This window comes from Saccopteryx bilineata, chromosome 7, assembly GCF_036850765.1.
Source record: "Saccopteryx bilineata isolate mSacBil1 chromosome 7, mSacBil1_pri_phased_curated, whole genome shotgun sequence".
NCBI classification, from domain to species: Eukaryota; Metazoa; Chordata; class Mammalia; order Chiroptera; family Emballonuridae; genus Saccopteryx; species Saccopteryx bilineata.
In genome coordinates, this window is record NC_089496.1 from 104521145 (window position 1) to 104547648 (window position 26504).

General features: G+C 56.5%; 1 protein-coding gene across 1 annotated transcript in view; it reads left to right on the forward strand.

Annotated features, from left to right (window-relative positions):
- The window catches only part of GRK5 (G protein-coupled receptor kinase 5), a 208045-nt gene that overhangs the window by 152895 nt on the left and 28646 nt on the right, over positions 1 to 26504 (forward strand). The window contains exon 4 of the mRNA XM_066238796.1: positions 7927 to 8004. Within this exon, the coding sequence (XP_066094893.1) occupies positions 7927 to 8004 (78 nt within the window). The remainder of the gene's footprint in view (positions 1 to 7926; positions 8005 to 26504) is intronic.

Consider the following 26504-nt stretch of genomic DNA (forward strand, 5'->3'; position numbering starts at 1 on the left):
CCTGACGTGACAGTGCTCTCACGTGCGCCTCAGCCAGGCCGCCGCCCATGAGGCGCTGACCCCGGGAACCGTCGAGGCCTTTTCATCGCCCGTCCTGACGTCAAATGACCAGCCTTTGGAAACGCTTCTTCTACGCATGAAGACTGAGTTTTCCAGGGCTGGTGCAATTCTTGTCTGAAATTCATTTTTTTTTTTTTTAAACAGAGCCAGAGAGAGAGGGATAGACAGAGGCAGACAGACAGGAACAGAGACAGATGAGAAGCATCAATCATTAGTTTTTCGTTGTGTGTTGCAACACCTTAGTTGTTCATTGATTGCTTTCTCATATGTGCCTTGACTGCAGGCCTTCAGCAGACCGAGTAACCCCTTGCTCAAGCCAGTGACCTTGGGCTCAAGCTGGTGAGCTTTTGCTCAAACCAGATGAGCCCTTGCTCAAGCTGGCGACCTCGGGGTCTCGAACCTGGGTTTTCTGCATCCCATTCCGACGCTCTATCCACTGTGCCACCACCTGGTCAGGCTGAAATACATTTTCTTTTTCCTTCCATCCTGACTGGAGCTCCAAGGAGGGAGGAGATGGCACTGTCCTGGGTGTCACGCACCGTCCAGGGATCCCTGGCTCCACCAGCGCCATCCTCACCAGTTCCACCTCTAGGCTGAATTTCTGCCGAGTGGGGTTTGTTAAAAATAACCCGTCCTCGTCGGGCTCTGACGCAGCCCATGGGACAGGCCAGCCCTCCGCACAGTCCTGACAGTCGAGTTCCTCAATGAAGCAAAAGACTGTGGCTTTTTTTTTCCCACAGAGACAGAGAGAAGGACAGACAGGGACAGACAGGAAGGGAGAGAGATGAGAAGCATCAATTCTTTGTTGTGGCACCTTAGTTGTTCATTGATTGCTTTCTCATATGTGCCTTGACTGGGGGCTCCAGCAGACCAAGTGACCCCTTGCTCAAGCCAGCGACCTTGGGCTCAAGCTGGTGAGCTGTGCTCAAACCAGATGAGCCTGCGCTCAAGCCAGTATCCTCGGGGTTTCAAACCTCGGTTCTCTGTGTCCCAGTCCAACGCTCTATCCACTGTGCCACCACCTGGCCAGGCAGACTGTGGCTCTTTTAACATGGGGCCTGGGTGGTGGGGGAGGGGGGAGCAGACGTGTTTGTATATCACCCATCTGACTGCAGGGCAATTCAGCCCTTAGTCATGGTTGTCAAGGGGCTTCTGGGAGCCTGGGAAGGACTCCCCCATGGTCCTCCCCCTGAGAAATGGAGCCAGCACCTACATCATGGCAATGACTAGATTTGGCTTCTGGAGAGCAACAAGGACTTGCCCAGCAGGTCAAGGGATGAGAAGGGTCCCAGGTCAGTGTCGAGCTCCACGGGCCACCAGGGTCTTGCCACGGCCTTCTTAACGATGGATGTGCTTCTTCTGTAACCTGCTTCCTGGGAGGCTTGGTGGCATCTTTGTTCCTTTTGTGTTCTGTTTTCCCTCCAACTTTGTGTTGTTTTTTTCTCTTTTATCAATCATCTCAGCTCTTTTGAAACCCGCCCACGCCCGTCGCGGGTCTCTTCTCTTTGGGGTTGGGGAGGCTCGGCAGGTCCTCAGCCAGACTTGCTCAGCACGTGTTTCCTGGACGTCTCCGATGTGTAGCGCTGTGCTGGAGCAGGTGAGGACCCCGCGGTGAGCAGAGCACACCGGCCCTCCGGGAGCTTGCTTTCCAACTGAAAAGTATGCGAAGAAAAGGTTTTAATGAAGTAATGAACTCTTACTCCTGTGAGTTCAGATGTAGCAGCTAGGTATTTATTTGTTGCTGTGTAAGAAATTATCTCAAAATTTAGCTGCCTGAAACAATAAACATTTATTGCCTTACAGTTTTGTGGGTCGAAATTTGGAAATGGTTTACTGAAGTACACTGACTCAAGGTTTGTCGACAGCTTATCGTAAGCTGTTGTCGGAGCTGCAGGTGTCTGAAGGCGTGGTCTGTGTCCAGCTGCTGCTCGTGGCTGGCGGTCGGAGGCCTCGGCTGTTTCACATGCGAACCTCTCCACGGGGGTGCTCGACCGTCCTCATAACATGGCTGGCTTTCCCCAGAGCAAGTGACTCAAGAGAGCGCAGTCGAAGCTACAGTGTCTTTTACATTCTAGTCTCAGAGGTTCCCTGATGCTCTGTCCCTAATACAAATCATAAGGGTTGCCCAGGTTAGCCCTATTCAGTAATGAAAGAGGCTTCTCAAGGGCATGGACAGCAGGAGCAAAGATTATTAAAGTTCCCCCCCTTTTTTTAGAGAGAGAGAGAAAGAGAGGAACAGACAGGGATAGACAGACAGGAAGGGAGAGAGATGAGAAGTATCAATTCTTCATTGTGGCTCCTTAGTTGTTCATAATTGCGTTTTCATATGTGCCTTGACTGGGGGGCTCCAGCTGAGCCAGTGACCTTGGGCTCAAGCCAGTGACCTTGGGCTTCATGCCAGCGACCTTTGGGCTCCAGCCAGTGACCATGGGGTCATGTCTATGATCCCACGCTCAAGCCAGCAACCCCAAGCTCAAGCCAGATGAGCCTAGGATCAGGCCGGATAAGCCTGCACTCAAGCCAGCAACTTCAGGGTTTTGAACCTGGGTCCTCAGCATCCCAGGCTGACGCTCTATCCACTGTGCCACTGAAGTGCTATCCACTATGTCAGGCTAAAGTCCCCATTTTTAAAAATGGACACAGTCAATGACATGAGGTTACAACTAGTGAAATCTAAATGTGCTAAATATGCTAGAAAGCACTCCAAGGCATTCATTTGCCCAGAACTATAGAAAATAACTTGAAATTAGTAAGCCGTCACCTGGCTTTGGGTGTGCCTGGCTGTCCTGAAATTGTAGAATGATTTGATATGCCTCACTTGGGGAACTAGACACTCAGCTGCTTTTATTTGTGTGAAGAGACAAATTCCCAGTGTTTGCTGGTCTTTCTGTCACTGCTGTGATCTCCCAAAAGAGGGAGGGTGGAGAGAAGTGATCACCCTCAAGGTGGACATGGATACCTCGCAGAGTTGGTGAAGCCAGACCCGGGGAGCAGGTGATCTTGGAAAAGCACCACTTACACAGTGGGTTCTTCTGGGTGCCCCACCCATGCTTCCAAACAACGTGGCTCTCCTAGACACTGCCGTGTTCCCAGTGACGTCACCCCCGAACCACAGTTGACTGAAGCCAGGGAGAAGCCTGTGACCTTTGTCTGGGTTTTATAGACTTGAGAGGAAGTCCTTTTCTGGTAGAGAAGGCTTAAAATAAAAAACCTGGGAGCCGGTGATTGCCATGCTTTCTGCCACTGGAGCAACACATCTCAGTCCTGAGAGTGTGATGCCAGTCACATGCACACACAGACACACGCACACGCACACATGCCCATGAGAGGGGGTTCCGGCAGAGCTCACACCCTCGCTCCTGGTCTCGGGGCCTGGCTGCATTTCCAGCCTCCCTACAGTTTGGTTGTTTGACCCATCCTTGGATTCCAGGAGCCAAGAGATTACAGTTTTGCTTGAACCAGACAGGCTTGGGATTCTTTTCTCTTGGAACCAAAGGAAGGAGAGTTTGAGACACTTGCATGCTGGCCTTCTGAGCCTTGGTAGGGAGTGAGGACTGAGAGGAATGCCAGGGGCTGGGGGCAGAGGACAAGCAGCAGGCAGGGGTGGGCTGGGGACGGCCACTCGGGGCTGAGGTTCTCAGGAGGATGATGGGACAGACAGGAGGTGACAGCACCAGCCCTCTGACTGCTGCTGATAAATTGATCTCCTCCACCCAGGAGAGGTGTGTGCCCCTTTCCTCCTTCCTTCTGACTAGCTTTTGCCCCAGGCAGGGCCTGTCTCATAAGCTGGTGTCTCTGGTCCTGTCAGTGAGGTTCGGGGTCACCCTGGGGCCACTCCTACCACACAGTCTATACCCCAAGGCGGCCAGTGGTCCACCCTTCCTTCCCTTCTTTCTCTGGTCCTGTTCCATCGGTTGCCCTCTCTGAGGGCCTCTGTCCATCTCTTCCTGACCCAGACCCAAGTGGGGTCCTCAGATGCAGCAGAGATCAGAGAATAGGCTGTCTTGAAGCGGAGCTGCGTCTGCAAGAGAGGGCAGCAGGAACCCATGGTGCCCACGCGGGCAGGGAGCCAGTGGGTGACTGCCCCTCACTCCCGCCTACACTGCAGCTGGGTGGCGAGTGGCTCCGGAGGGGCCAGTGGAGACCCCTCCCACCCCCCCAGCCCACATGGGCAGCACAGGCAGGACACCAAGGCCAGTGTGGGCGGGGCTGGGGACGTCTCCAGAAGGGATATGGTGAGCACGCTGCCAGCCGGCACGTCACTCGTCCCTGCTGTGAGGACTGGAAAAGCTGACCGCATCCTTAATTGCAGAAGCCGGAGGTGGCGGGACTTCATCTTCCCGTCAGGGCAGGAGAAGGTCTCCCAGGAGGAGGAGGTGACATCTGAGGCTGGTCGGAGGCTGTGAGGAATTCAGCCCAGACACTGCTCTGTAAACCGGTTTCTTTGAAAACATGGCGGGTCCCCTTTTCTCAGCCTTCAATCTGCATGTTTTTAAAAATCCTCCGAGGGAACTGTGTCTGAAGAGAGAGGACACGTTTCTCGGTGTTTCCTAAGACTGACGGTGCACGTAGAGCAGGCCAAGAGGATGCACTCCTGGTTTGCAGACGAGGACAGACACAGGTGTTTATACTCTTTGGCAGCTGCAGGTACATAAATACTCCTTTTTGCCTTAAACTCAGGGGCTTGTTTTGCTCTTTGTGCTGCAGCAGCACCCCAGTGACTATTCCTGTGCTTGGCATCAATCGCAGTGCAGAGGGCAGGCTCCTTAAGTGGCCCCTCCGTCGGTGGGCACCTGGATATGTCTGGGGAAGAGAAACGCCCCCGGGGGAGCGGCCAAGGTGCTCTTCGCTGCTCTATTACAGCTGAGCTCCGGGCAGCAGCAGGTTGCTAACGGACGAGTCCCACCGCCCTTGCTGGAGGAGGGAGCTCTCTGACAGACACAGGTCCGCGGGCAGGCCTTGTGTGTGCTTTTACCTCCCTTGTCATTGAAGCCATTGTGTGGCTGCCATTTCCCAAGCCGGCTCTAATTGTAATATTCTAGGCTGGTGGCCCAACCTCTTCTTTGCTGCTTATGTTTTCTGGTTTAAGCAGATTCCACCAGCTTTTGCCCATGACCTGGGCCCAGGGCGTACCCCTGCAGCGGGTTTCTGGGTGGGTGGTCCCCCTGCCTCGGCGGTGTGACCTGCCTGTGCTTTGCCCACCCAGCTGAGCTGCCATGGTGCCTCCTCTCTGCAGGTGGCCTCTCAGGACATGTCCCCCAGGGAGCCCCACCTGGGAGCGGGTCGCTGTAGAGACACGGCCTGTCACTCCAGGTGACTTAATCAGTGTGGAAAGGCCGGCTGGATGCCATCTGTTGGTTTTCTGCCTCCCAACACAAATGCTCTTCAAGTGGTGGTGACCTGATGTGGACTCTCAAAGAAAGGCCTTTTGATCCCCGGCTGGGTTGCCTGTCCCCGCATGCTCCCGGCTGCCTCCCTGTGGAACTGTGGCGCCCAGCCGCCCGGCCAGGCCTCTGCTGGGAGGCAGCTGACCTAAAAGTGATGTTATTTTTTTTTTTTTAACTTGGGTTTTAGTACCTAGAGCAATAATATTTTCAGCTGGTTATTGAGGCTGATTAGTGAGTCTGTTTGGTTAAATAGAGCCGCCCTCACAGAGGTATTTTGGGACAGAGCAAATCCAGGGTTCTGCATAGGATTGAGTTACCCCAAAAGGTGGTCTGGGCCTTGCAAAGCAGTCTGGGTAAATTCCCATGGTGCCAGACCATTAGCGGGGTGTCCAGGGCAGCGGGCACTGGGTGCTTCTCCTCACTCTAGGGAAAGGGTGGTCAGTTGTGCTCTGAACTCAGCCCCCAGCCTCGTCCCTTGCTAGCTCTATTGTATTTGAACATTAAGAGCCTCAGTTTCTTCATCTGTGAATTGGGAGTAACAATACCTTCCTTGTAGGATGAGTCTGGTCTTTTCAATACTGTGTGGAGTTGTGTGTTCACTTGTGTATCAGCTTTGGGGGAGTGTCGGGGAGCACAGAGGGAGAAAGTAACAGGAAAAACTCAAGGAGAAAGAGCTACCTTCTCTCCTTCATTGGTCTTAAGGCCTCATTCATCAAACCAAAGCATTGAGAAATGAACAATCCTACAGGGCTCATCCTTATGGTGAGGAGGCGTTGCCCCCTGGAGAGAGAAGTGTGGAGGCGGGGGGGCCCAGTGGAGTCAGGCAGATGCGCCACGCTTCTGTGCTGGCCCTGCCGCGACCAGCTGTGGGACCTGAGGCCAGCGCTCCACCTCTCTGAGCCTCGGTGCCCAGCTCTGTGAAGGGAACGGGTCAAATTCCTTCCAGAACTGTCACCCTCTAGTCCTGTGATTCAAATGAGCATAGTGTCAGTGTCTCTTCCTTGGAGAAAAACCATCAACACTGTCAGAAAACTCACTTGCTCTGGACAGAAATGTGCCTGGCTGCCTCTGGGGGCCTTCCAAGTGTTGCCCACACTTCCTCCTTCTTGGGAGGGTCCCCTGGGAGGGCCCGGGGAGAACCGGCCTCTAGACACTGGGTTGAGAGGTTGCCTTGAGCTGGGCCAGGAGGTCTGGAGCATATAACCCCACAGCAAGAAGGACAGGGAAGGAGTTTCAGCCGGTCTGTGCCGATGCCATTGTCTCTGTGTCTTTTGAAACAGCTATACTCTTGGACCATGACTGACAAATCCTGGGGTGGTAGATGTTGTAGTGGTTATAAACAATGTGCAATTAGCTCCCTTGTCTGAGCGAGAAAGGCAAACTTCCCCAGGCTTTCTGTTAACTAACTCCAGGCCTTCCATCTGCCTGGCCCGTGCTCAGGGGTCGGTGAAGGAGCCCCTCGCAGGTCAGGGGAAAGAAAGAGGCCCGCCTTTCAGAGGCCCTGCCTTTTTTAGAGCCGGGTCCCACTGGCTTGTTCTGCGATCTGGAGTCCCACATTCCTTGGTGTTACTGAGAAACAGCTCTGGGTTTAGAGGTCCAGGGCCCAGCTCTGCCACCTCTCCTGAAGGACTCGGGGCCACCCCGCTGACCAGCCTCCTCCGCCCCCGCCGCTCTGCACATGCGGGTGAAGGGGTGTGTAATGGTGACCCCTGCGCCCCACATCACTGTGGGGCTCTTTGGAGGTTCAGATGAGAGCATCTGAAAAAACCTCTGGATGTTGACTCTGTAAGCTGAAAAGCTGCAAAGGTAAGGCATCCACCCATATTATTGTCTTCCCTTGCAAGGTGTAATAATAGCAATGGTGATCATTACGACAACCGTTAGTTGAGTGTTTATTATGTGCCCAGCTCTGGGCCAGGAGCTTTTACAATTGCTAGCTACCTGAACACCCTGTATAAGTCAGTGCATTTCCCGGTGCATTTCCCGGGGGTGACGTAATCGCCTAAGGTCATGCAGCTTGCAGGTCTGAGTGACCTAAGGCAGCCTCTCGGGGTGGGCCTTCCAGCTTGGTGGCCTGTTATTTTCCAGTGACTTCCTTTGATTTATCTCTGTTGGTGGTTCTCAGTCCCAGCTTCCTGGCATCTCAACCCCAGCTGCCTGGATGCCCGGCCTCTGTCGCCAGAAGGTCTGACGTGGTGTGTGGTGGGGAGGCCCAAGCACCAGCATCTGCTCCCCGGGGGATCCTGACGTGCAGCCCGGAAAGAGAGCCGCTGTCCTGAGCACGTGTCCACGCTGGGGCAGAGTGGGCCGCACGGGACATTGGGTCTCCTGCCCTCTCTGGGCCTCAGCTCCCTGCCCTGTAGGGAGGAGGGGATGGGCCCGGTGACCTCTAGGGTGTCTTCTCCAGGGACCTCAAAGGTCTGTCATTATAAGAAGCTCATGAGCAGACCTCATTGTTCTTTCCCTTCTTCTGTTTCAGGCAGAATATGAAGTTACTCCAGATGAAAAACTGGGAGAAAAAGGGAAGGAAATTATGACCAAGTACCTCACCCCAAAGGTAAGAGGCCACCCAAAGCCTGCACACAGCAGGAGGATTGGGAGGCCTGACCCCGAAATACGGACCCCCAGATCTGCTCCTGGCCGGGTAGAGAGCTGTGACGCCCCGTGGCTGCGCTTGGTCCCCGAGTGCCCACGCCGGGCAGGGCCGAGACGGGCGGGCCGGGCCGGGCCGGGCCAGCAGGGGTGGCTGGGAGGGGTCGGGGTGGCGGGGAAGGGTTTGGAGTGATGGGAGGGGGAGGAGTGGCTAGAGCTCTGTTGGCAGAGGCAGTATCAGCTGAACACTTAACAATGCAGAGTTCTGAAGTCGGTTCTGAATATACTGAGGGTGAGGGGCTGCCCTGACCCCTCCTCAGGGGCACCCCCTCATGGCTGAAGGAAGACAGGCAGTGCCACCTGCATGCCCTCCTCCCCTGGCATCCTGGCAGCCTTGGTTCCCTGGAGCTTGTGTCTTCTTCCCCCCGAATCTGACAGATAAATCTACGTTGGAGAGCCTGGCCTGGGCATGGGGGTCCTAGTCCCACCCCTTCCACCCATGCGGTCCTGTCCCCACACTGAGCCTCAGATCCCCTTTCTGAAAAGAGGCCCACCCTGCCAGGCCACCTCCCGGGGGCCTCGAGGCCTGAGATGAGAGCTGCATGCAGACAGCTTTGGGGTGTCCTGCACCCTGTGGGCCAGCATTGGCTTTATTCTCACTCAGGACCTGGACACTGTGGGCACTAGGCCCCCAGGAAGGGTGCTCCTCACATCCCGGGCCGCAGGTGGATTAACGTCACCATTGCCTGTGTGACAGGGTCCTGGCTGTCCGTCCTTCCACACACAGTGTGGCAGAGGTGGCAACACACAGGCACGCAGGTCAGGAAACTGCACCACCTGTAACTTACCCTGAGACCTTAGTCTTTCTCTGCCCGGGCCTCAGCGTTCTTTACGGTAAAATGAGTGAGGCTTGGCCAGATGATCTCAGAGGGTCCCTGAAAACTGGACAGCCACAGACTGTCCTCTCCACGCCCCCACTGAGGGAAGGGCACGTGATTCACAAGACCAGAACCAAACAATGAGGAGCAGAAGGTGGGAGAAGCTTCCAGGCAGGTGGGCGGGGTCATGCCACTGAGACTGTGACTCCCAGGATGCGACACTGAGCCCCTGAAGAGAGGTAGCCCCTGGCCCACCTAAGAGTATTAATCAGTTGATCCTTACTTAGTTTGACTCAGAGGCGCTGACCTCCTGCCACCCGGGGGTGCTAACCCCATGGCCTGTGCCCATCGGCGATTGTGCTAAGGCTGAAGGCACTGAAGCCGGTGCTGCAGTCACTCGGGTGGACTTCCGCCCAGGAGATAGGTGGGACTGAGGACGGGAGTGTCCATGTCACCTGCAGCAGCTCCTCCAGCCACAGCGGGGCTGCTGAAAGCTTGCATCCCCCTCGTGAAGACATCTAGGTGACAGGAGGGCTTTAAACCCACAGTAGTGCCTTCACCCCAGGGCTATAGGAACGGCAGCTCACTGGCAAAGCACCTGCTGGGAGCTAGAGCCGCCAAGAGCGCTGTGACGGTTCCCTCCTCCCAGAGATGGGAGTCAGCCCACTCACTCATAGGCGGCTGCGCGGCCTGGGAAAGGGGAACCGGCTGCGGGCGCAGTTAAAGGAACCTCAACTGCCCTTGGCTTTGCCCGTCCAGCTCTCCATCCCACCCCTTCAGGGTTGCCCTCCTGTTCGGGCTTCCTCTGGACAGTGCAATGCATCTAGCATGAATTGTGGACCCACTGTGTGTTGGCGCCGTCTCACTTAGTCCTTGCTGTCACCGCGTGATGTGATTCTGTGGGCTCCACCTTACGTGGGAGGACGAGGAGGCTGAGGAGGGGCTGTCACTGTCCCAGGTCACACAGCAGGCATTGAACCCAGGGCAGGGTGACCCCAGAGCCCTGGGTCCTGTGTGGTGCGCTGTTTCCCTCCTCTGCCCCCTCGCGGCCCTCACCGCCCCTGCCACCCCATCCGTGTGTCTGCTGGCCGGGCTGATCTCAGCGAGGTGAAGTGGTTGGTTGCCCGGCTGCTCTGGTGCCTTCTGCTTCCCTCTCTGCTCGCGGACCCCAGCCCGGGCCCTGCAGGCCTCTCTGCCCTGCGCAGTACTGCCTCTGTCTCCCGCAGGGTGGGGCCCAGCCTGCCCGGCAGCTTAGACAGTTTTACAAGAGCCTCAGAGCCTGCCAGCAACCCCCTTAGGTGCTCCTCAGTGCTGACAATCTAACCCGCGCCATGTTACACCCAGGGCCTGGGGGAGGGGGTCGAAGTGGTCCCGCGGGCCGGCTGTTTTCCGACAGTAAATTTTGCATTACTTTCCCAGCCCTTCCTGTGGTTGCTCTCTGTGGCCTATGTCCCTTCTCGGTCCTGCAGACGCCCCAGGTTCTGGGAGCCAGGGACTGAAAGGGGCTGAGCTCGTGGGGACAGCCCCCAGAGCCACTGTCCCCAAGCCCACATTGTCCTTACCGTGGGCCCTCTCAACATGCAGCTCAGCTGTTTGCTCCAAGGACCATTTGCCAAAGGGTGGGCCACAGGACACTGGTCATTTGAGAGGCTCTGAGAACAAAACATCTCTGTGGTCAATTACACGTGCTGCCTCTCCCCCTTGTAAAGGTTCGCCTGGTGTGTGAGCATACTAAAGGCTCTCAGAAGACCTGCAATAAAGAAACCTGTTTACCTATTCACAAAATATATATTTCCCAAACTTGTATGACCATACAACCTTTTATTCTTTTTTCTTTTTTGTACTTTTCTGAAGCTGGAAACGGGGAGGCAGTCAGACAGACTCCCGCATGCGCCCGACCGGGATCCACCCAGCACGCCCACCAGGGAGCGATGCTCTGCCCACCAGGGGGCGTTGCTCTGTTGCAACCAGAGCCATTCTAGCACCTGAGGCAGAGGCCATAGCGCCATCCTCAGCGCCCGGGCCAACTCTGCTCCAATGGAGCCTTGGCTGCAGGAGGGGAAGAGAGAGACAGAGAGGAAGGAGAGGGAGAGGGGTGGAGAAGCAGATGGGCGCTTCTCCTGTGTGCCCTGGCCGGGAATCGAACCCAGGACTCCCACACACCAGGCTGACGCTCTACCACTGAGCCAACTGGACAGGGCCCAACCTTTTATTCTTTTTCAAATTTCTCATCCTTCTGACTATTTCTTGGACTGTAGAATACATCCAAGGGTCTTCACAACCTGGCCTCCTCTGGTTCCCACATCAATTCTGCCGTTCCCTCTTGTCCATTGTTATCCTGGGCTACCGCCAGGCCACTTCCCAATCTCGTCCTGACATCTTCACTACACTGTTTCATTCAGGCTGTTCCCTGCAAGGCCCTCTATCTGGCATGTGGGGCCCCTACTCCGTCTTTCTCTCTGTGTCCCCGCTCTGCCTGACACCTCCGGCCGCACGGAGCCTCTCTGCCTCCGGTCAGAGGCCACCGCCTCTCCCTGGGTGGGTTCTGAGAGCAATGCTCAGTTGTGTTTCTGGGGTCCACATAGTCAGCGCTTCCATGGTATGGTGGGGGGTTCTGAGGCCCCCACCTTGCAGAGGGAGAGACAGCATATCGACAAGTTGGTCGAATGCAGTGTAATGGAGCTGTGCAATAGAGGGCATGTGGCTCGTGAGAAGCTGTCCCTAGACCATCCTGGCGGGCAAGCTGGGGAGGCTTCTCGGAGGTGGTGTGGCTGAGTCACATCTAAAAATGATGAGGAGGAGGAGGGGGAGGAAGCCAGGTACAGATGAAAGGAAAGGAGAAGGGCCTTTCTCAGCTGGGGACCCCCCCCCCAGGATGTCCTATTTGGTGGTGCATGGCGATATATATTTTTTTTCTTCTGTATTTTTCTGAAGCCGGAAACGGGGAGAGATAGTCAGACAGACTCTCGCATGCACCCGACCGGGATCCACCCGGCACGCCCACCAGGGGGCGACGCTCTGCCCACCAGGGGGCGACACTCTGCCCCTCCGGGGCGTTGCTCTGCCGCGACCAGAGCCACTCTAGCGCCTGGGGCAGAGGCCAAGGAGCCATCCCCAGCGCCCGGGCCATCCCTGCTCCAGTGGAGCCTCGGCTGCGGGAGGGGAAGAGAGAGACAGAGAGGAAGGAGAGGGGGAGGGGTGGAGAAGCAGATGGGCGCCTCTCCTGTGTGCCCTGGCCGGGAATCGAACCCGGGACTTCTGCATGCCAGGCCGACGCTCTACCACTGAGCCAACCGGCCAGGGCCCATGGCGATATTCTTGATGGACACATTTGGGAAGATGTGCTACTAGCACCGAATTGACACGGGCCAGGGTTACTCTTGAGTATCCAACAATGCACAGGGTGGCCCCACCACAGAGAATGATCAGGCCCCAAGTGTCACTGGTGCTGAGGTTGAGAAGCCCTGGTATAGACGTGGGAAGGGTGCGGGGAGGTCAGTTCTGTGGGAGCGGAAGGTAGGGGACGCCATGCTGGGAACTTGGACACCATCCCAGGGGCCGTGCGAGGCACTAGGGCTGTGCATGCCGTTCGCAGTTTGGGATGATCCCTCTGACCACACGGAGGAGAAAGGGGAGCGGGCGAGACTGGAGACAGGAGACCATCCGGGGGCCTGCCGCAGGAGCCGTGCGGGGACCCAGGCCGTGGGGATGGCGGAGTGGGTGCGGGTGCCCAGGAAGGGCAGAGAGCACAGGATGAGGGCCACTGCTGTAGGCAGCAAGGTGACCAGCTCAGTGGGCAGAGGGGATGGCTTCTGCCGTCTCTGGGTGTCCCCTGCCCCAGACCAGTGCGAGACATGTGGCGCTCATTCATGGCCAGCTGGTTTGATTGAGGCAGTGAGGGGACTTCTTCCTGGGGGCCCTCACCTTTCCTGCCTCGTGTCTCTTTCTGGGGAGCTGACATGTGGCTGGCCTGTGTCCCCCAGTGTCTGACTTGGTGTGTTTACTGGGAGTTTGGCTGGAAAATCCCTGCTCAAAGTCAAAGCTTAAGCCCAGAACTGTATTCCCGACCTCCGTGGGATGGTGCTCTTCAAACCCTGCCCCAAGAGGCGAAGTCCGCTACTTGGACGCTGATTAGAGTCCTGCGGCAGTTGCCCATACATACCGGCTTCGCTCTGGGGGCTGTTAGAGATTGCAGCCGGGCTGGGCCTTGGAATGGGCCAACAGTTGTTGGACATATAACACAGAGGCAGCCCAATGCTGTGAGGAGGTGAGTTTTAGAACTGGGTAGACCTGGGCTGGGAGCCAGACTTGTCCTCTTTTAGCTGTGTGACTTTGGGGACGTTACTTAACCTCTCTGTGTCGCAGGTCACTCCTCTGCCGAGTAGGCAGGGTAGTGGTGGGAGTGATTAATACCAGTGAGCACAGAACCCCGGAGCTGGGACATATTAGACACTCGCTCAGCGGTGGCTGTCATCTGACGTCCCTTTCCTTTGTCTGTGCTTTCAAAATCAGGCTGTTGAATGAGGAAATCATTCAGACGTGAACTCCAGCTGTGGGGTTGTGAGAGGCCAAGGAGGGGTCCGGAGGCCCCCCAGCCACAAAGGGCTAGCCAGAGCGGCCGGACGCATTAAAAGGCAATGCATTAGTCAAGATGATTAATGCTGGCAGCCACAAGAAACAAACCCAGACCTCAGGGGCTTCACAGGACGGAGATTTCCTTCTCCTGCACAACCGGATTGGGTCTCCGACTCCCTGGTGAAGACCAGGGGTCTTGGCTGCTTTTTTGGCTCCACCATCTTGAAGATGTTCTCGCATGGTCTGCACCAGGGGGGATGGGAAGGGTGACGGAGGAGACACATGAGCCTTAACTGCCTTGGCCCAGAGTGACACGTCACTTCCTCCCCCGGTCCTTTGGCCCATGAGGGAGGCTGGGGCAGCCAGGGGAGCACATGCAGTATTGCCTCCTCCCTGTGTTCTCATCCCCCGGCCCCCACGCTGAGCACACCGTCTGTGTGGCAGGCTAGTCTCTGGAGCTGGTGAGGTAGCCGCGGGCACGGCTTGTCCTATAAACACTCAGGCTTGTCAGCTCAGAGAAGGTGCCCAGGGCCCCCGATGGAGTCAGACGTGTGCTGGGCTCTGTCGAGATCCAGACAGCTCACCTTCCAGGTATGCCTGCTGATCAGAAGTGACACGGGTGACAGGTGTTCAGGCCAGGTTTGCTCTGAGCTGGGAAATATTGATAATAACAAGAAGTGACCCTGAAAACAGTATTCTATACCGTGATTATTCCCCACGACCGACCTCATTTTTAAAATTACTAGCTTTACAGGAATATAACTCACATACTATAGAACTCACCCTTTTAAAGTACACAGTTCAGTGGTTTGTGAGATGTGCAGAGTTGTACAGCATCACCATTGTCTGACCCCAGGAGGTTTTATCTCCCCCTGTCCCTAGAAGCTCTGTCCCCATGAGTGGCCACTCCCCATCCCCTCTCCTCCCCACCCCCGGCCACCACTAACGTACTCTCTCTTTTCTGTGGGCTGGGCATGTCATAGAAACAGAATTGTACAATGTGTGCGCTTCTGGGACCGCCTTCTCTCACCTGGCGTGTCTTCAGGGCTCTCGGGGTCCATCTGTGCCGTCGCATGCATCAGCATGCCACTCCTTTCTATGGCTGGGTAACACCGCGTCGTGTGGACACACCACACTGTGCTTATCTTCTCATCCACTGACGGGTACTTGGGTCGTCTCCCCTTCTTAGCTGTCAAGAAGAACGCTGCGATGAACATTCCCGTGCAGGTGTTTGGATGGACGCGTTTTCATTTCTTTTGGGTGTATACTTGGGAGTAGAATTGAAGGTCATCTGGTAGCTTGATGTTTATTTTATTTTTTTTCAAAGACAGAGAGTTAGAGAGAGGGATAGATAGGGACAGACAGACAGGAATGGAGAGAGATGAGAAGCATCAATCATCAGGTTTTTTTGCGACACCTTAATTGTTCATTGATTGCTTTCTCATACGTGCCTTGACTGCAGGCCTTCCGCAGACCGAGTAACCCCTTGCTCAAGCCAGTGACTTTGGGTCCAAGCTGGTGAGCTTTGCTCAAACCAGATGAGCCCGCGATCAAGCTGGCAACCTCGGGGTCTCGAACCTGGGTCCTCTGCATCCCAGTCCGACGCTCTATCCACTGCGCCACTGCCTGATCAGGCTGGTAGTTTGATGTTTAATCATGTGGGGACGTGCCAGACTGTTTTCAAAGTGGCTGTGCCTTTTAGACCCCCCCCCAATAGTATTTGAAGGGTCCACTCTCTCTACAGCCTCCTCACTGGGTATTCTCTGTCTTTTCTATTTTATCCGTCCTAGCCCTAGTGGGTGTGAAGTGGTATCTCCTTGTGGTTTTAATTTGCATTTCCCTAATGACAAATGATGCTGAGCAGCTTTTCGTGTGCTTATAGGCCATTTGTATATCTTCTTTGGAGAAATGTCCATTTAAATCCTTCGCCTGCTTTTTAATTGGACTGTTTATCTTCTTAATGTTCAATTTTAAGAGTTCTTTGTATGTTCCAGATACATGATTTGCAGATATTTTCTCCCATTCTGTGGGCTTTTTACTTTCTTGGTGGTGTCCTTTGAAGCATAAGGATTTCATATTTTTATGAAATTCAGATTCATTTTTGTGACTTGTTTTTAAATTACTTGTTTTTACTTTGTCTTATCTGTCCTTGCGATAAGGCCTCAGATTGGGGGGGGGCAGGGAGTATATGGGGACACAGTAAACACATCACAGTGCACAGTAGGCCCATGAATCTGTCTTCCTCTGGAGAACCAAAGAAATAGTAGGGCCAGACCTGATCCTTCAGGAATATTCCAGCCCTTCTCCCTGTTGGCGTGACAGTGTTCTTGAGGCCCTCTGTGTCCAGCACTGCAGTGGCATCTTACGCACCTGTTCTTGGGTCTTCCCGGCAGCTCCCTGAGATGGGTATCAGTGTACCCATTTTACAGATCAGGCAGCTGAGGCAAGGGGGAGAAGCGGCCAGTTTAGAACAGTGGGGGCCAATTTGAGGGGAACCCTGGAGGACCCTGCGTTGGCAGCGGTGTCCATAGGGCACCTTGCTGTGGTTCATTTTAATCAGGCCCGTGAGTGACCGTGCTGGGTCACCGGTTTTGAGCTGCGCCACCCCAATCACTATGGCCTGGCAGGGGGCACCAGTGGGGTCCGGGGGACGCTCAGGCCTGGTGGAGGGCACCGCTGAAAGGGCCTGCGAAGGCTGCTTCTGACAATGAGGCGGACAGGTGTGTTGGGTCAGGCTCCTGACGTGGAGCCCAGGTGCCCTGTGGGACACTGGGAATGTCCCAGGCAGGCGGCCCTTAGAGGGCTTTCCTTGCTGGGGGTCCGCGGGCAGGATGTTCTCTGGGCCCTCCACAGCCGCACGCCTCTCTGTTTCTATAACAATGATAGGGTAAAGCAGGGAAGTTTGTTCTTGTTAAGGGGGAAATTACCCATCAGCCCGAGTTCCTGCACAAAAGCACTCTATTCGTAGTGCTTAAAAAGTAAAGAGCTGGAATGAAAGGAAATAATAATTGCTCTAAGATCCCCTTTCTTTGGACTCCTGGCTCACAATGTCACTTCACTGGGGTGTCCCCCTCCTCAGCCAGGCAGCAGCGTGGGGGTCTGAGCCAGCCCGAGAAGGCTGCCTCTCGGCGGGGGACATTTCCGGCCTCTGGGGCAGTCAGCAGCTCCAGTCCTTGTCCCTAGCTTCACAGGGAACCCCGGTTCTGCCACTTCCGGGCCGTGCATCTGTGGAGCCTCAGTTTGCCCATCCGAGTGTGGTGGTGATAACAATGACGTGCACAAGGCTCACAGCTGCCCTCATCCTCAGAGCACTTTCACAGGTTTTGCTCTAACTGCACGCCACCCTTATAATTATTTATATAACGTTTTTCTTTACACCCACCTATCTTTTAACTGAAAATAAAATGAGCTTGAAAAGGAAACTTTGTGTCAGGAATATATCCGGAAAACCAGTATTGACTTGTCATACATAAAGATGACAAATAATTGATATTGAACTCTAACTAAATACCCTTTGGCTCACTTAAGGCTCTGAGCCTGAAGCCTCTTTTCTTTGATTAAGGGAGGTTGGCAAGATGGCGGCACCACGCTGGGCCTTTTTTCTTGAGGCTGGGAGGCTTGAGGATTTCAAAGGGGTTACCTTTTTTACTGAGTGAGTCAATATTATTGATTTGTGTCCCAAACCTCCAAAGACCACCTCATCATCTTTGGGCAATGCTGGGGTAACTACCTACTTCCCAGCTATGAGGCACTCTAGAAATGCTGACTTGTTGGAAGTCTGCCACCTGGAGCCAAGAGCACTGGACTAGGAGTCAGGCTTGTCTCCGCGATCTCCCTTTCTGGGCTCTGCGACCTTAGGGTTGCTGACCAAGCCTTGGTCTCCAAGGAGACCCAAGGCACAGAACATGGGGGGCTCAGGCCAGCCCCGCTGTGCCAAGTGCCTGCCCCATCCTCCGTGGGGTTTGGGCTTCCAGCCACTGGCCCTGGACCCACTTTCCACCTCTGCTAAGATGGCTTGGTCGTTGTCTGTCTCCCAGCACCCATGACAGCATTTCCTTCCTGTTGTCACTGAATCCGGTGAGCTTGGAGCCCACCTTTGCTTGAGCCCCCCGAGCCGGGCTGGGAAAGCAGCTGGCTGTGCACCTTGACTCTGCCCAGTTCCAGCCACAGCACTACAAGAAGCTTGCAGGGTGGGAAGAGGCCTGAAACCTTGAGAAAGGGGCGGACTTCCTGGAGTTTTCTCAAGGGCAGGGGCAAGCAGGCAGAGGCTGGCCTTTTCTCTTCCATTTTTGGGAGTATCCAAGAGAGGAAGTCAAAACAAATAAAGCCACACTTGGGCTCACAAGCTGTCCTGGAGCAAGACAGAAGAGAAGTAGCATTTATTGAGCAACTACTATGTGCCTGGAGCTTCATGTTCCATGCTTAACTCAAATCTCCTAACAACCAGCTGAGATGATGAGAAAAGGGGACTCGGAGAGGTAAGGTAATTGCCCAGGCCCACCCAGCTAGGACCAGGGCAGGGAGCCGAACCCCAGCCAACTCTGTCCTCACACCCGGGCCATGGCCTTCCCATGGGTGCAGTGAGGAGGGAGGTTGGCCAGAGGCCGTCTGGGAGGCCCCTCCCACTCTAACCATTGCTAATAATGACAAACCCTGGAGTCCCAGGAGCAGATCTCTCCCTGTGGCAAACACTGTGCTGTCTTCTCAAAAGTTAGAGACAAAATTGCCCCCAGATCAGCCTCCCAGGCGCTTCACGGACGAGTGGGCCCAGGAGGACAGGCGGGCTGGACTGAGGGTGTGCGTGCCAGGCAGTCCCTCCTGCCCCTGCCCAGCTGCTGGCCCTGAACCTGGGCGTCAGCTCCCACTCTGCACTGCGTGCTTAGCGTTTTCTCGTGTCCCGGTCTTCCTACGCAGCCCTTTAAGCGACTGTGTCATTGTCCTTCAAAGAGACATCCTCCCCCCCCCCCAACCTTTCCTGGAAAACAGATTCTCTTTGCCCGAAGCCTGATTTTTTTTCCAGCTCCTCCTGACGTCGTTCTGGAGACTGCGTGCCAGCTGGGGCTCCTCACAGCAGGCTGAGCGTGCCCGTCTGGGTCCCGTTTCCTTTCTCGTGACCTTCCAGGTCAGAAAACTGGGCGTTCCTTTGATGCCGGTGGAGCCAGCTCTGCTCCGCCCCCGTCCCATCCTGGGAGTGGATAGTGTTCCTGCCCAGACCCCCTCTCCTTGGAGTGGTGGGCCGCGGGCTTCCTGAGGACGCTCCTCGGCCCCCAGCTGTGCCCTGGGCAGGCAGTGACTGGTCCCTGGTGCCTCTGCTGGGCCGACTCACTCTGTGGCCTGACAGGTGGGCCTTGGGCAGAGAAAGGCCATCATGGTGGGGGGTTGAATTTCCTGGCTTTTAGGAGATGCCTGCCCTTCCTTCACTCCCAAGCCCCATGGAATGAAATCCTCACCAGAGAAAAAAATCTCTCAAGGCCAAGATATTTCCAACACAGTTTCAAAGGGAAGACGTTTTGGATGCCGTGGAATGGGAGGGTGTTCTGGGAGATGGAAAGTTGGCTCACCGCACTCTTGCCTTTCACGCGCGAGGAATGAGGGACCACTCCCGCCGCTGTGAGCATCCCCGCACCCCAGCCCTTCGGCCCAAGTGCCACGTGAGAGCGCCCTGCATGTGGCCGCACTGACCCAGAGCAAAGCTGGCTGCACTCGAGCCACTTGCCAGAAACAGCCCACATCCGTCCCGAGAGCGGCTCCCCGCCTGCACAAACAGCGTGTCACCTCCTGTCGCACACTTCAGCCCGCGGGTCGTGACCAGGGATTATCGCATTGACAGAGCCCAGCTGGCCCCCACTCCCTCCCTCTCCAGGCACGTTTCGGTTTGCTAATTATCGTTTTTGCTTTTGACGTAAACAGCCAAGGTCTGGGTCAGGGCTGCCTGTGTGTTTTCTGTTCTTTCTCATTAAAGTTGCCCAGACCTCGGGGGCCCTGGTTGGATTCTGCCAGGGCTCGAAAATGTCCTCTCCCTTCCTGACTTCTAAAAGTCCTTCATCCCGATTTCTGCAAAACCACTTGAGCAGCAAAGGAAACACGGGTCAGAATCTTTCAAGCCCCAAACCGCTTTTCCTTCTTGAAGGGTTTTGGTTATTTCTCCAGGGCTGTGTTCTCCACTTGACTGACTTAGGGAATGTGACACCTTGTGACCTAAGGTGGCCAGTGAGCAGGGGACACCATGGGAAAGCACTGGAAGCCCCTCAACTCAGCACCTCCTGGCCTCATGCCCCCCCCCCCCGTGATCTCTGTGAGTCTGCTGTGTGTGGGGGGGGTCCTCAAAGCCATCTGAAACCCTGCCGTCTTAAATTTGTCCAGAGAAGTATCAGTTCTTCATAGGTCTTCTCAGGTTACTTCCCAGTGCGCAAATGCCAGGAGTTGAAGGAGGGAAGGGTCCTCCTGGGTCCTCATCAGCCTGAACCCCTCTCACCCTCGGCCAAGTGAGTTGGTCCATGAGGTCCTGGGGGTGGCGCTCATGACCGGCGCACAGACGGGGCACCCCAGGAACCGGCATGGCTGGCAGACCGGATCGCCTGACCCCGGCTGGAGACGCCGCCGGCTCCGTGCTTTCTGATGGGCGGCAGCAGTAGCGCCACCTGCAGGGCCGCTGGCAGAGACACTCCCAACCCTTGTGGTGTCTTCCTGGCCTGGCAGGATAACCAGCTCTCCCCAGGGTCACCCCCAAATTGGGACAAGAGGTTGTTGCCTGAAGAGCTAAGGAGGTCGCAGGTGGTTGGGTGTATCCTGTCTGTAATGGAATTGTGGGCCATACAGAGGCCTCAGGGCTGCCTCCCAACACAGTGTCAGGGTGCTGGCCTTCCTTGCCTGCTCCCCCAACCATGAGAAGCCCCCGCAAGCCTCACAGGCCCCTCGGACTGTGGTCTTCGGCTATTCATCCCAGGAAGGTAAAGGTGTAGGTCAGCCTCCATCTTCCTAAAGGCGATGGCCAGTGGACAGGAGGGGGCACCTGGGTGTCCTTCTGGAAAAGGCCCCTTGGGAGACTGGGTGCTGTTGGAGACAAGGGAAGAACCAGGTTTTGTGGGGGCTGAAGCTTAAGTAACTTGGGGAGTGTCCTCTTTCAAAAGAACAGAACTTTAGGTCCACAAGTATTTCCTGAGACTGGGCAAAGAAATCACCAAGTGACGGGAGCCGGGGAGATTCAGGTCCTTTCCCTGTGAGGTCTGTGTACCGGGAGCGCTTGTGCGGAAACGCTCTCGGGGAAACGTGGCTCTCTGGCCACCTAGAGCGCTCTGGGTCCCGGGTCCGCAGGGAGAGGGCCCCAAGCGTCGGGCTTCCTCTGCTTCAGGGCCAAGTGCTTCTGCTGGGACGATGCCCACCCTGATGGGAAGCGGTGAGCATCACCTTCCCTTAGAACTTAAAAAGGCACAGCGGCTTCCGGAGGAGAAGACTTGTAATTTTTCTGGCTTCTACCCCAAGGACCTGCGGTCACCAGTTGCCTGTCCAGCCATGTGTCCCCACCGAGTGGGGCCGCATCTGATACGGTGCTTGGCCGTGGGGTCCGCCCATCGGGCTGACCACGCAGATGCTCGGGTAGGAGTTGGGGGTGTCTGGTCGAGAGCTACAAGATACAGATGTCAGGCTCTGAGTGGCGGGCACAGTGGCCCCATGACACATCACTCGTGAGCATTTGGCTGGGCCGATTTATTTTTCCCCAGTGACCAGTGACCAAGAAAACAAAACCCTGCCTTTTCCCTTTGGTTCTTGTTTGGGGCTCGTGTCTGCTGCCCGGCCATGGAGACAGGGGAGCTGCCCCAGACAGACACGGTGCATGCCACAGCTGCTCCGCACGGCACTGAAGGTTTTGATTAAAAAGGTGGAAGAATGGCGCTTTTTCTTCCTGTCAGGCAGACCTTAAATCAACCCTCTGGTGAGGAAACCCTCTGTCCGAGGCTGCCATTCGGTAAACTCTCCTTTGTCTTGAGGTTGTGATTGTACAAACAGGTTTTGTTTCCAGCCAGGATTTAGGCTCAGAGCACTTCCCCTCCGCCCCTCCCAACGGGCCTGCTTCCTCCACCCGGTTCCGGTTCCGTGCCCTTCCCCTCCGCCCCTCCCGACGGGCCTGCTTCCTCCACCCGGTTCCGGTTCCGTGCCCTTCCCCTCCGCCCCTCCCGACGGGCCTGCTTCCTCCCCCCCCCCCCCCCCCCCCGGTTCCGTGCCCTTCCCCTCTGCCCCTCCCGACGGGCCTGCTTCCCCCCCCCCCCGGTTCCGTGCCCTTCCCCTCCGCCCCTCCCGACGGGCCTGCTTCCCCCCCCCCCCCCCCCGGTTCCGTGCCCTTCCCCTCTGCCCCTCCCGACGGGCCTGCTTCCTCCCCCCCCCCCCCCCCCCCCCCCCGGTTCCGTGCCCTTCCCCTCCGCCCCTCCCGACGGGCCTGCTTCCTCCCCCCGGTTCCGTGCCCTTCCCCTCCGCCCCTCCCGACGGGCCTGCTTCCTCCCCCCGGTTCCGTGCCCTTCCCCTCCGCCCCTCCCGACGGGCCTGCTTCCTCCACCCGGTTCCGTGCCCTTCCCCTCCGCCCCTCCCGACGGGCCTGCTTCCTCCACCCGGTTCCGGTTCCGGTTCCGTGCCCGCAGTCGGGGGAGCCGGGCAGAGTTAGTTCACGGAACTCGGAATCAGCCAACTCGAGGGTGGGGAGCGAGACCCGAGGACAGAGGAAGCCCTCTGTGGCGTGGGGAGCATTTGGAGGGTCCTCCTAGCCACCTGGCCCAACTTCTGACTTGACAGATGGTGAATTCATCTGCGTTCTTGGCATCAAGTGGTAGACACCTAATCCAGTTGCTCGAACAAAAGAGGAATGTGGTGGTGGGGGTGATCAAATGAGGTTGTGAGAGAGACACGGCGTGTCTGGGCCAAGGAGCCCCTGGCTAATCCCCGGTTCTCCGCCAGCTGGCCACCCCCAAGCCTCCAGCTCACCGTTTCTACCTGAGACAGGTACTCCAAGCAGTTGTAACTAAGAAAACCCTAAAGATCTCTGGCCCAGTAGTCACGAAGGCAGGGGGTAGACCAGATGACCTTACGCAGGTGCTTCCAATGGACAGATCCTCTGTGGCTCTCCACCTCCCTCTCTGCCACTGTGGATGTGCCTGTGCACGCACACTTACTCCACAGATAGATCGAACACCTACTATGTGCCGGGAGTGCCAGCAGTTCATTGCGGCAGAGCGGAGCGGAGAGATCCCAGGGCGGGGAGCCAGGCCAGCCTGGATTGGGATGTCAGGTCCACCGTTTGCTTCTGTCCTGAGCTCATACAGGGAACACTGGCTGACGTCCAGGGGTGTGCTGGACCCTGATGAGACAGGAGTGAGCAACGCTCCTGCCCTTCAGAGAGCTTGCTGGGGCTCAGTCTCCACATCTGTGACCCTGGAACGGGCCCCACCGTACAACAGTGTTCTGGGGAGCAACAGAAGTGTAAAGTTGTGGGAAAACTCAGGTCAAGGGGCATTGACTGAGAGGCCGGCCCCTCTCCCAGGCCCTACGGCCAGAGCCTGATTCCCACTCTGTCCTCGCCCACGGCCACACCCTGGGGGCTCTGTGGGCACAGCTTAGCACCGCTGACACAAGTCGCCAGGTGCAGGGTCAGTGGGCGGCAGGGGTGTGGCTGTGGGGGCGCCCCTCCCCCACTCTTGTCCTAGAGGAGAGATAGGAGTGCCCTCCACCAAGAGACTGCTGTCCCTACCCTGGTATGGGCAGGATGGGCAAACCCTAGGCAGCCCCATGTTTGGAAAGTAGGGGAAACCCTGGAGTCTCTTTCTTCTACTGTCCTGCCTCTCCCCTGCTCAGCTGTTCCTGAGAGCCGAGTCCATCCATGCTGGGAAATTGCAAATAGTTTACATGGGGAATGTCAGCTGCCCACATATGAAAATACACACATCATTAAGCCCTAAGTGCTTGCGTCTGGAGATAGAGAGGACATTCTCCTGGGCTGACCTTTTGTTCACTGATGGAACCACTGCTAATGAACGCAGAGCCCCTCATTGGGATGTTTTCATATATTGAAGCAAAGCATATGTTGGCCATTAGCCGGGCGGGGGTGGGGTGGGGTGACCACACTATACAAATAGCATTTGCCAAAACAGGCAGAGTCCACTGAACCTCATTCTTCAGCCCCTGGGGGCCTCCAAGGAGACCTTGCTCCTCAAGGCTAAAGTCACTTCCTCCTCACGCTATCTGAGAAGGACGGTGGCATTCTTAGAGGACGTGAGGATGTTTGGGGAGAAGGCTCTGACCAGATTGCCTGGGTTTGAATCCCATCTTCATTCCCATCCTAGCTGTGTGACCTTGGGCACGGCTTAACTTTCCTGAGCCTGCTCTGCATCTGTAAAATGGAGATGATAATAATAAAAAAAAAGATAACCTATATCACGCTCCTAGGATTTAACACACAGTAGGTGCTCAGGAAACGGCAGTGGTCATGCTGAGGGCAGTCCCGGGAGGTGGCGTTGGGTGGGAGGCCCCGCCTGCTCAGAGAAGCATCTTGGATGAGGTGGTATTGGAAGTGGGTCCTGAAGACTGGGTGGGCTTTGGACGTGCAATGATAAGACGGGAAGGGCTCCTTCCAAGAGAACAAGCAAAGGCCCAGGGGCTGCCATGCCGGGCCCGTCCAGAGACAGCGAGCATGCAGTGAGAGCAGCAGCCAGCAGAGGGCAGGAGCGGGGCAGGTGGAGAAGGGTGGGAGGGGCCGGGCCCACGGAGGCATGTGCTGTGCGGTGCCAGAGAAACTCTCTTGGGGGCCATCGTGTCAGTGCTAGAGGAGGTACAGAGACCCATGAGGGGCCCACTGAGCGGTGCAGCGAGAGAGGGGAATCCTTGGAACCAGGCAGGGAGGTGGGGTGGAGAGGAGGGCCGGGTGGGAGAGGCACCAAGGCCGAGGTCGCCGTGTGTGCATGTCCCCGTCTGTGAGATGGGGACAAGCTGGTGTGAGTAGGGCCAGTGTGGCCAGCTATGTCCTTCCCCTGAAGCTGGCTCAGGACAGCTGGTGGAGCCCATGCAGCGCGAAACCGCCACCCGGCTGAGGCCTGCCATGTAGCCCTTCGGGGGTTGATCTTGGCTCCACTTTGGGCCAGCTGTGTGACTGTGAAGGGGTCCTGTCCCTTCTTGGTCTTTTCTGTCCATTACCCGTCTGTGCCCGGGTAGGTTGAACCAGCTGGGCCCTGAGGGGTCTCCCAGGACAGCCCTCTGCCATATCCTCCCACTGCTGCATCTGGGGTCCTGAGTCTGAACAAGCAGAGGATGTGTGTTTGTAGAACGGCTGAGGGTGACACCGGGCGCTGACTTCAGGAGTATTGATAGCTACTGAGGAGTGGGGTGGTCCCGAAGAGCCATCACAGTGCCTCCAGCCCTGGGTGGCCCCAAGGACATCGGCCACATGCACTCGATCCCACTGCCACGCTGACATCTTGAAACGAGACTTTAAGGCCAGGAGATCTTTGGGAACCAGGTCCTCAGACATGTGGGTTTTCTCACTGATGCAGGAGATGATGTCTCTTCCCCGTGCCAGTCATCACGGTGCAGAGGGGACAGCAGTGCCCACAGAGAGCAGGCGCAGTGCTGGGGCAGGTGTGGCAGGGCCCGCGAGAAGCCACCCTTGGGGCTGATGATTCAGCAGTCAGGGGAACCAGCGTCCCCAGAGACAGCAGCCTGTGCCAGCCAGTCCTCCTCTCTGAGCCGCAGCCCCCGCCGCTCCCTGCCCAGTCCGGTCCCCGGGCCTCAGTGGGCAGTCCCTTACCCTTGAGTACATCGGACCTCTCCCTCGTGGTCCTCTCTCGCCTTCCCTCTTCAGGGCCCCCTCCCAGCTGAGCTCTCATTTTTTCCCCTCCACTGCTTTTACAAAGACTGCGCTCCTCAGGTCTGAGATAAATCACTGGGTCATTATTTCCCGTGTGCCACCTGGTCTCCGAGTCCTGAGGGCTGGTCTACCTGTGGGTGTCGTGCAGTGAAACACAGGGAGCAGGGGCTCAACAGCGCCACCTTGTGGAGCGATGACTCACTGGCCGAGGTTGGATGACCTGGCGGGTGTCGGCAGCCTCCAGCAGGGAAACCCTGTCCCCATCCTTCTTCCAGTTCAGAAGCCACACCACCAAGACCTAATTCCACACACTTCAAAGGGGCCTGGGCGCCTAAGTTGACACTGTCCTATTAAAGCAAACCCTGCAGGCTGGAGCTGCTTGAGGAGACCATCTAGTGACCAAAGAAGTAAGTGTCACTTCAAAGCACTTCTGCCCTGAAGGGGCCCGGGACTCAGGCAGAATTTTATGAGAGACCTCACTGTCCATGTCAAAGGGCCTTGAGGCCCTTTATGGTTGGCTAGACATCAGGGAGACCTCTTTGACATGGAGGAGGATGGCGCCCATCCATCCTGCCCACCCTGATGATCAGCTCCACCTCGGTCCCGGCTTCTGGCACTGGCAGGTGGGAGGCGCTGGGGACACAGCCCACTGCGGACAGTCCCTGATAGAAGGAGCCACAGAGCTGCCCAGCCAGAGCTCTCCTGGAGGCGGAAGGGACTGGCTTGTGGGAAGGAGATCTGAAACTGCATAGAACTCTCACTCAGCCGCAGGGGGACTGCGGCTGCTGGGACCTCGGAGCCTTTTCTCCTGTGATGGGGCCACACACTGCAGCAGCCAGGGAGAGCCCCTAACAGCCTCCCTCTAAAACTCACTGCCCTGGCTGGGAGGGCAAGGACCAGATGCCCACTGCTTCCACTGGTGCCCGCTGAGCGGCTGCTCCGCTCACCGCCTGGGACGTCTGGCTCTCAGTGTGGACTTGAGCTGCCCAGCAGCTTCTTGTTCCCTTCTTACTAGCAAAGGTGTCGTTCCCTGGAGTCACTTGAAAGGGGGTTTAGCTGGAATCCCTTAATCTCTGTGTGTTGAGCCAATCACTGAGTTTAAACCTGTGGTTGTTAAACTAAACCCATTTCAACCTGCTCATTAGTTCCTGTCAGGGCTCAGACTGG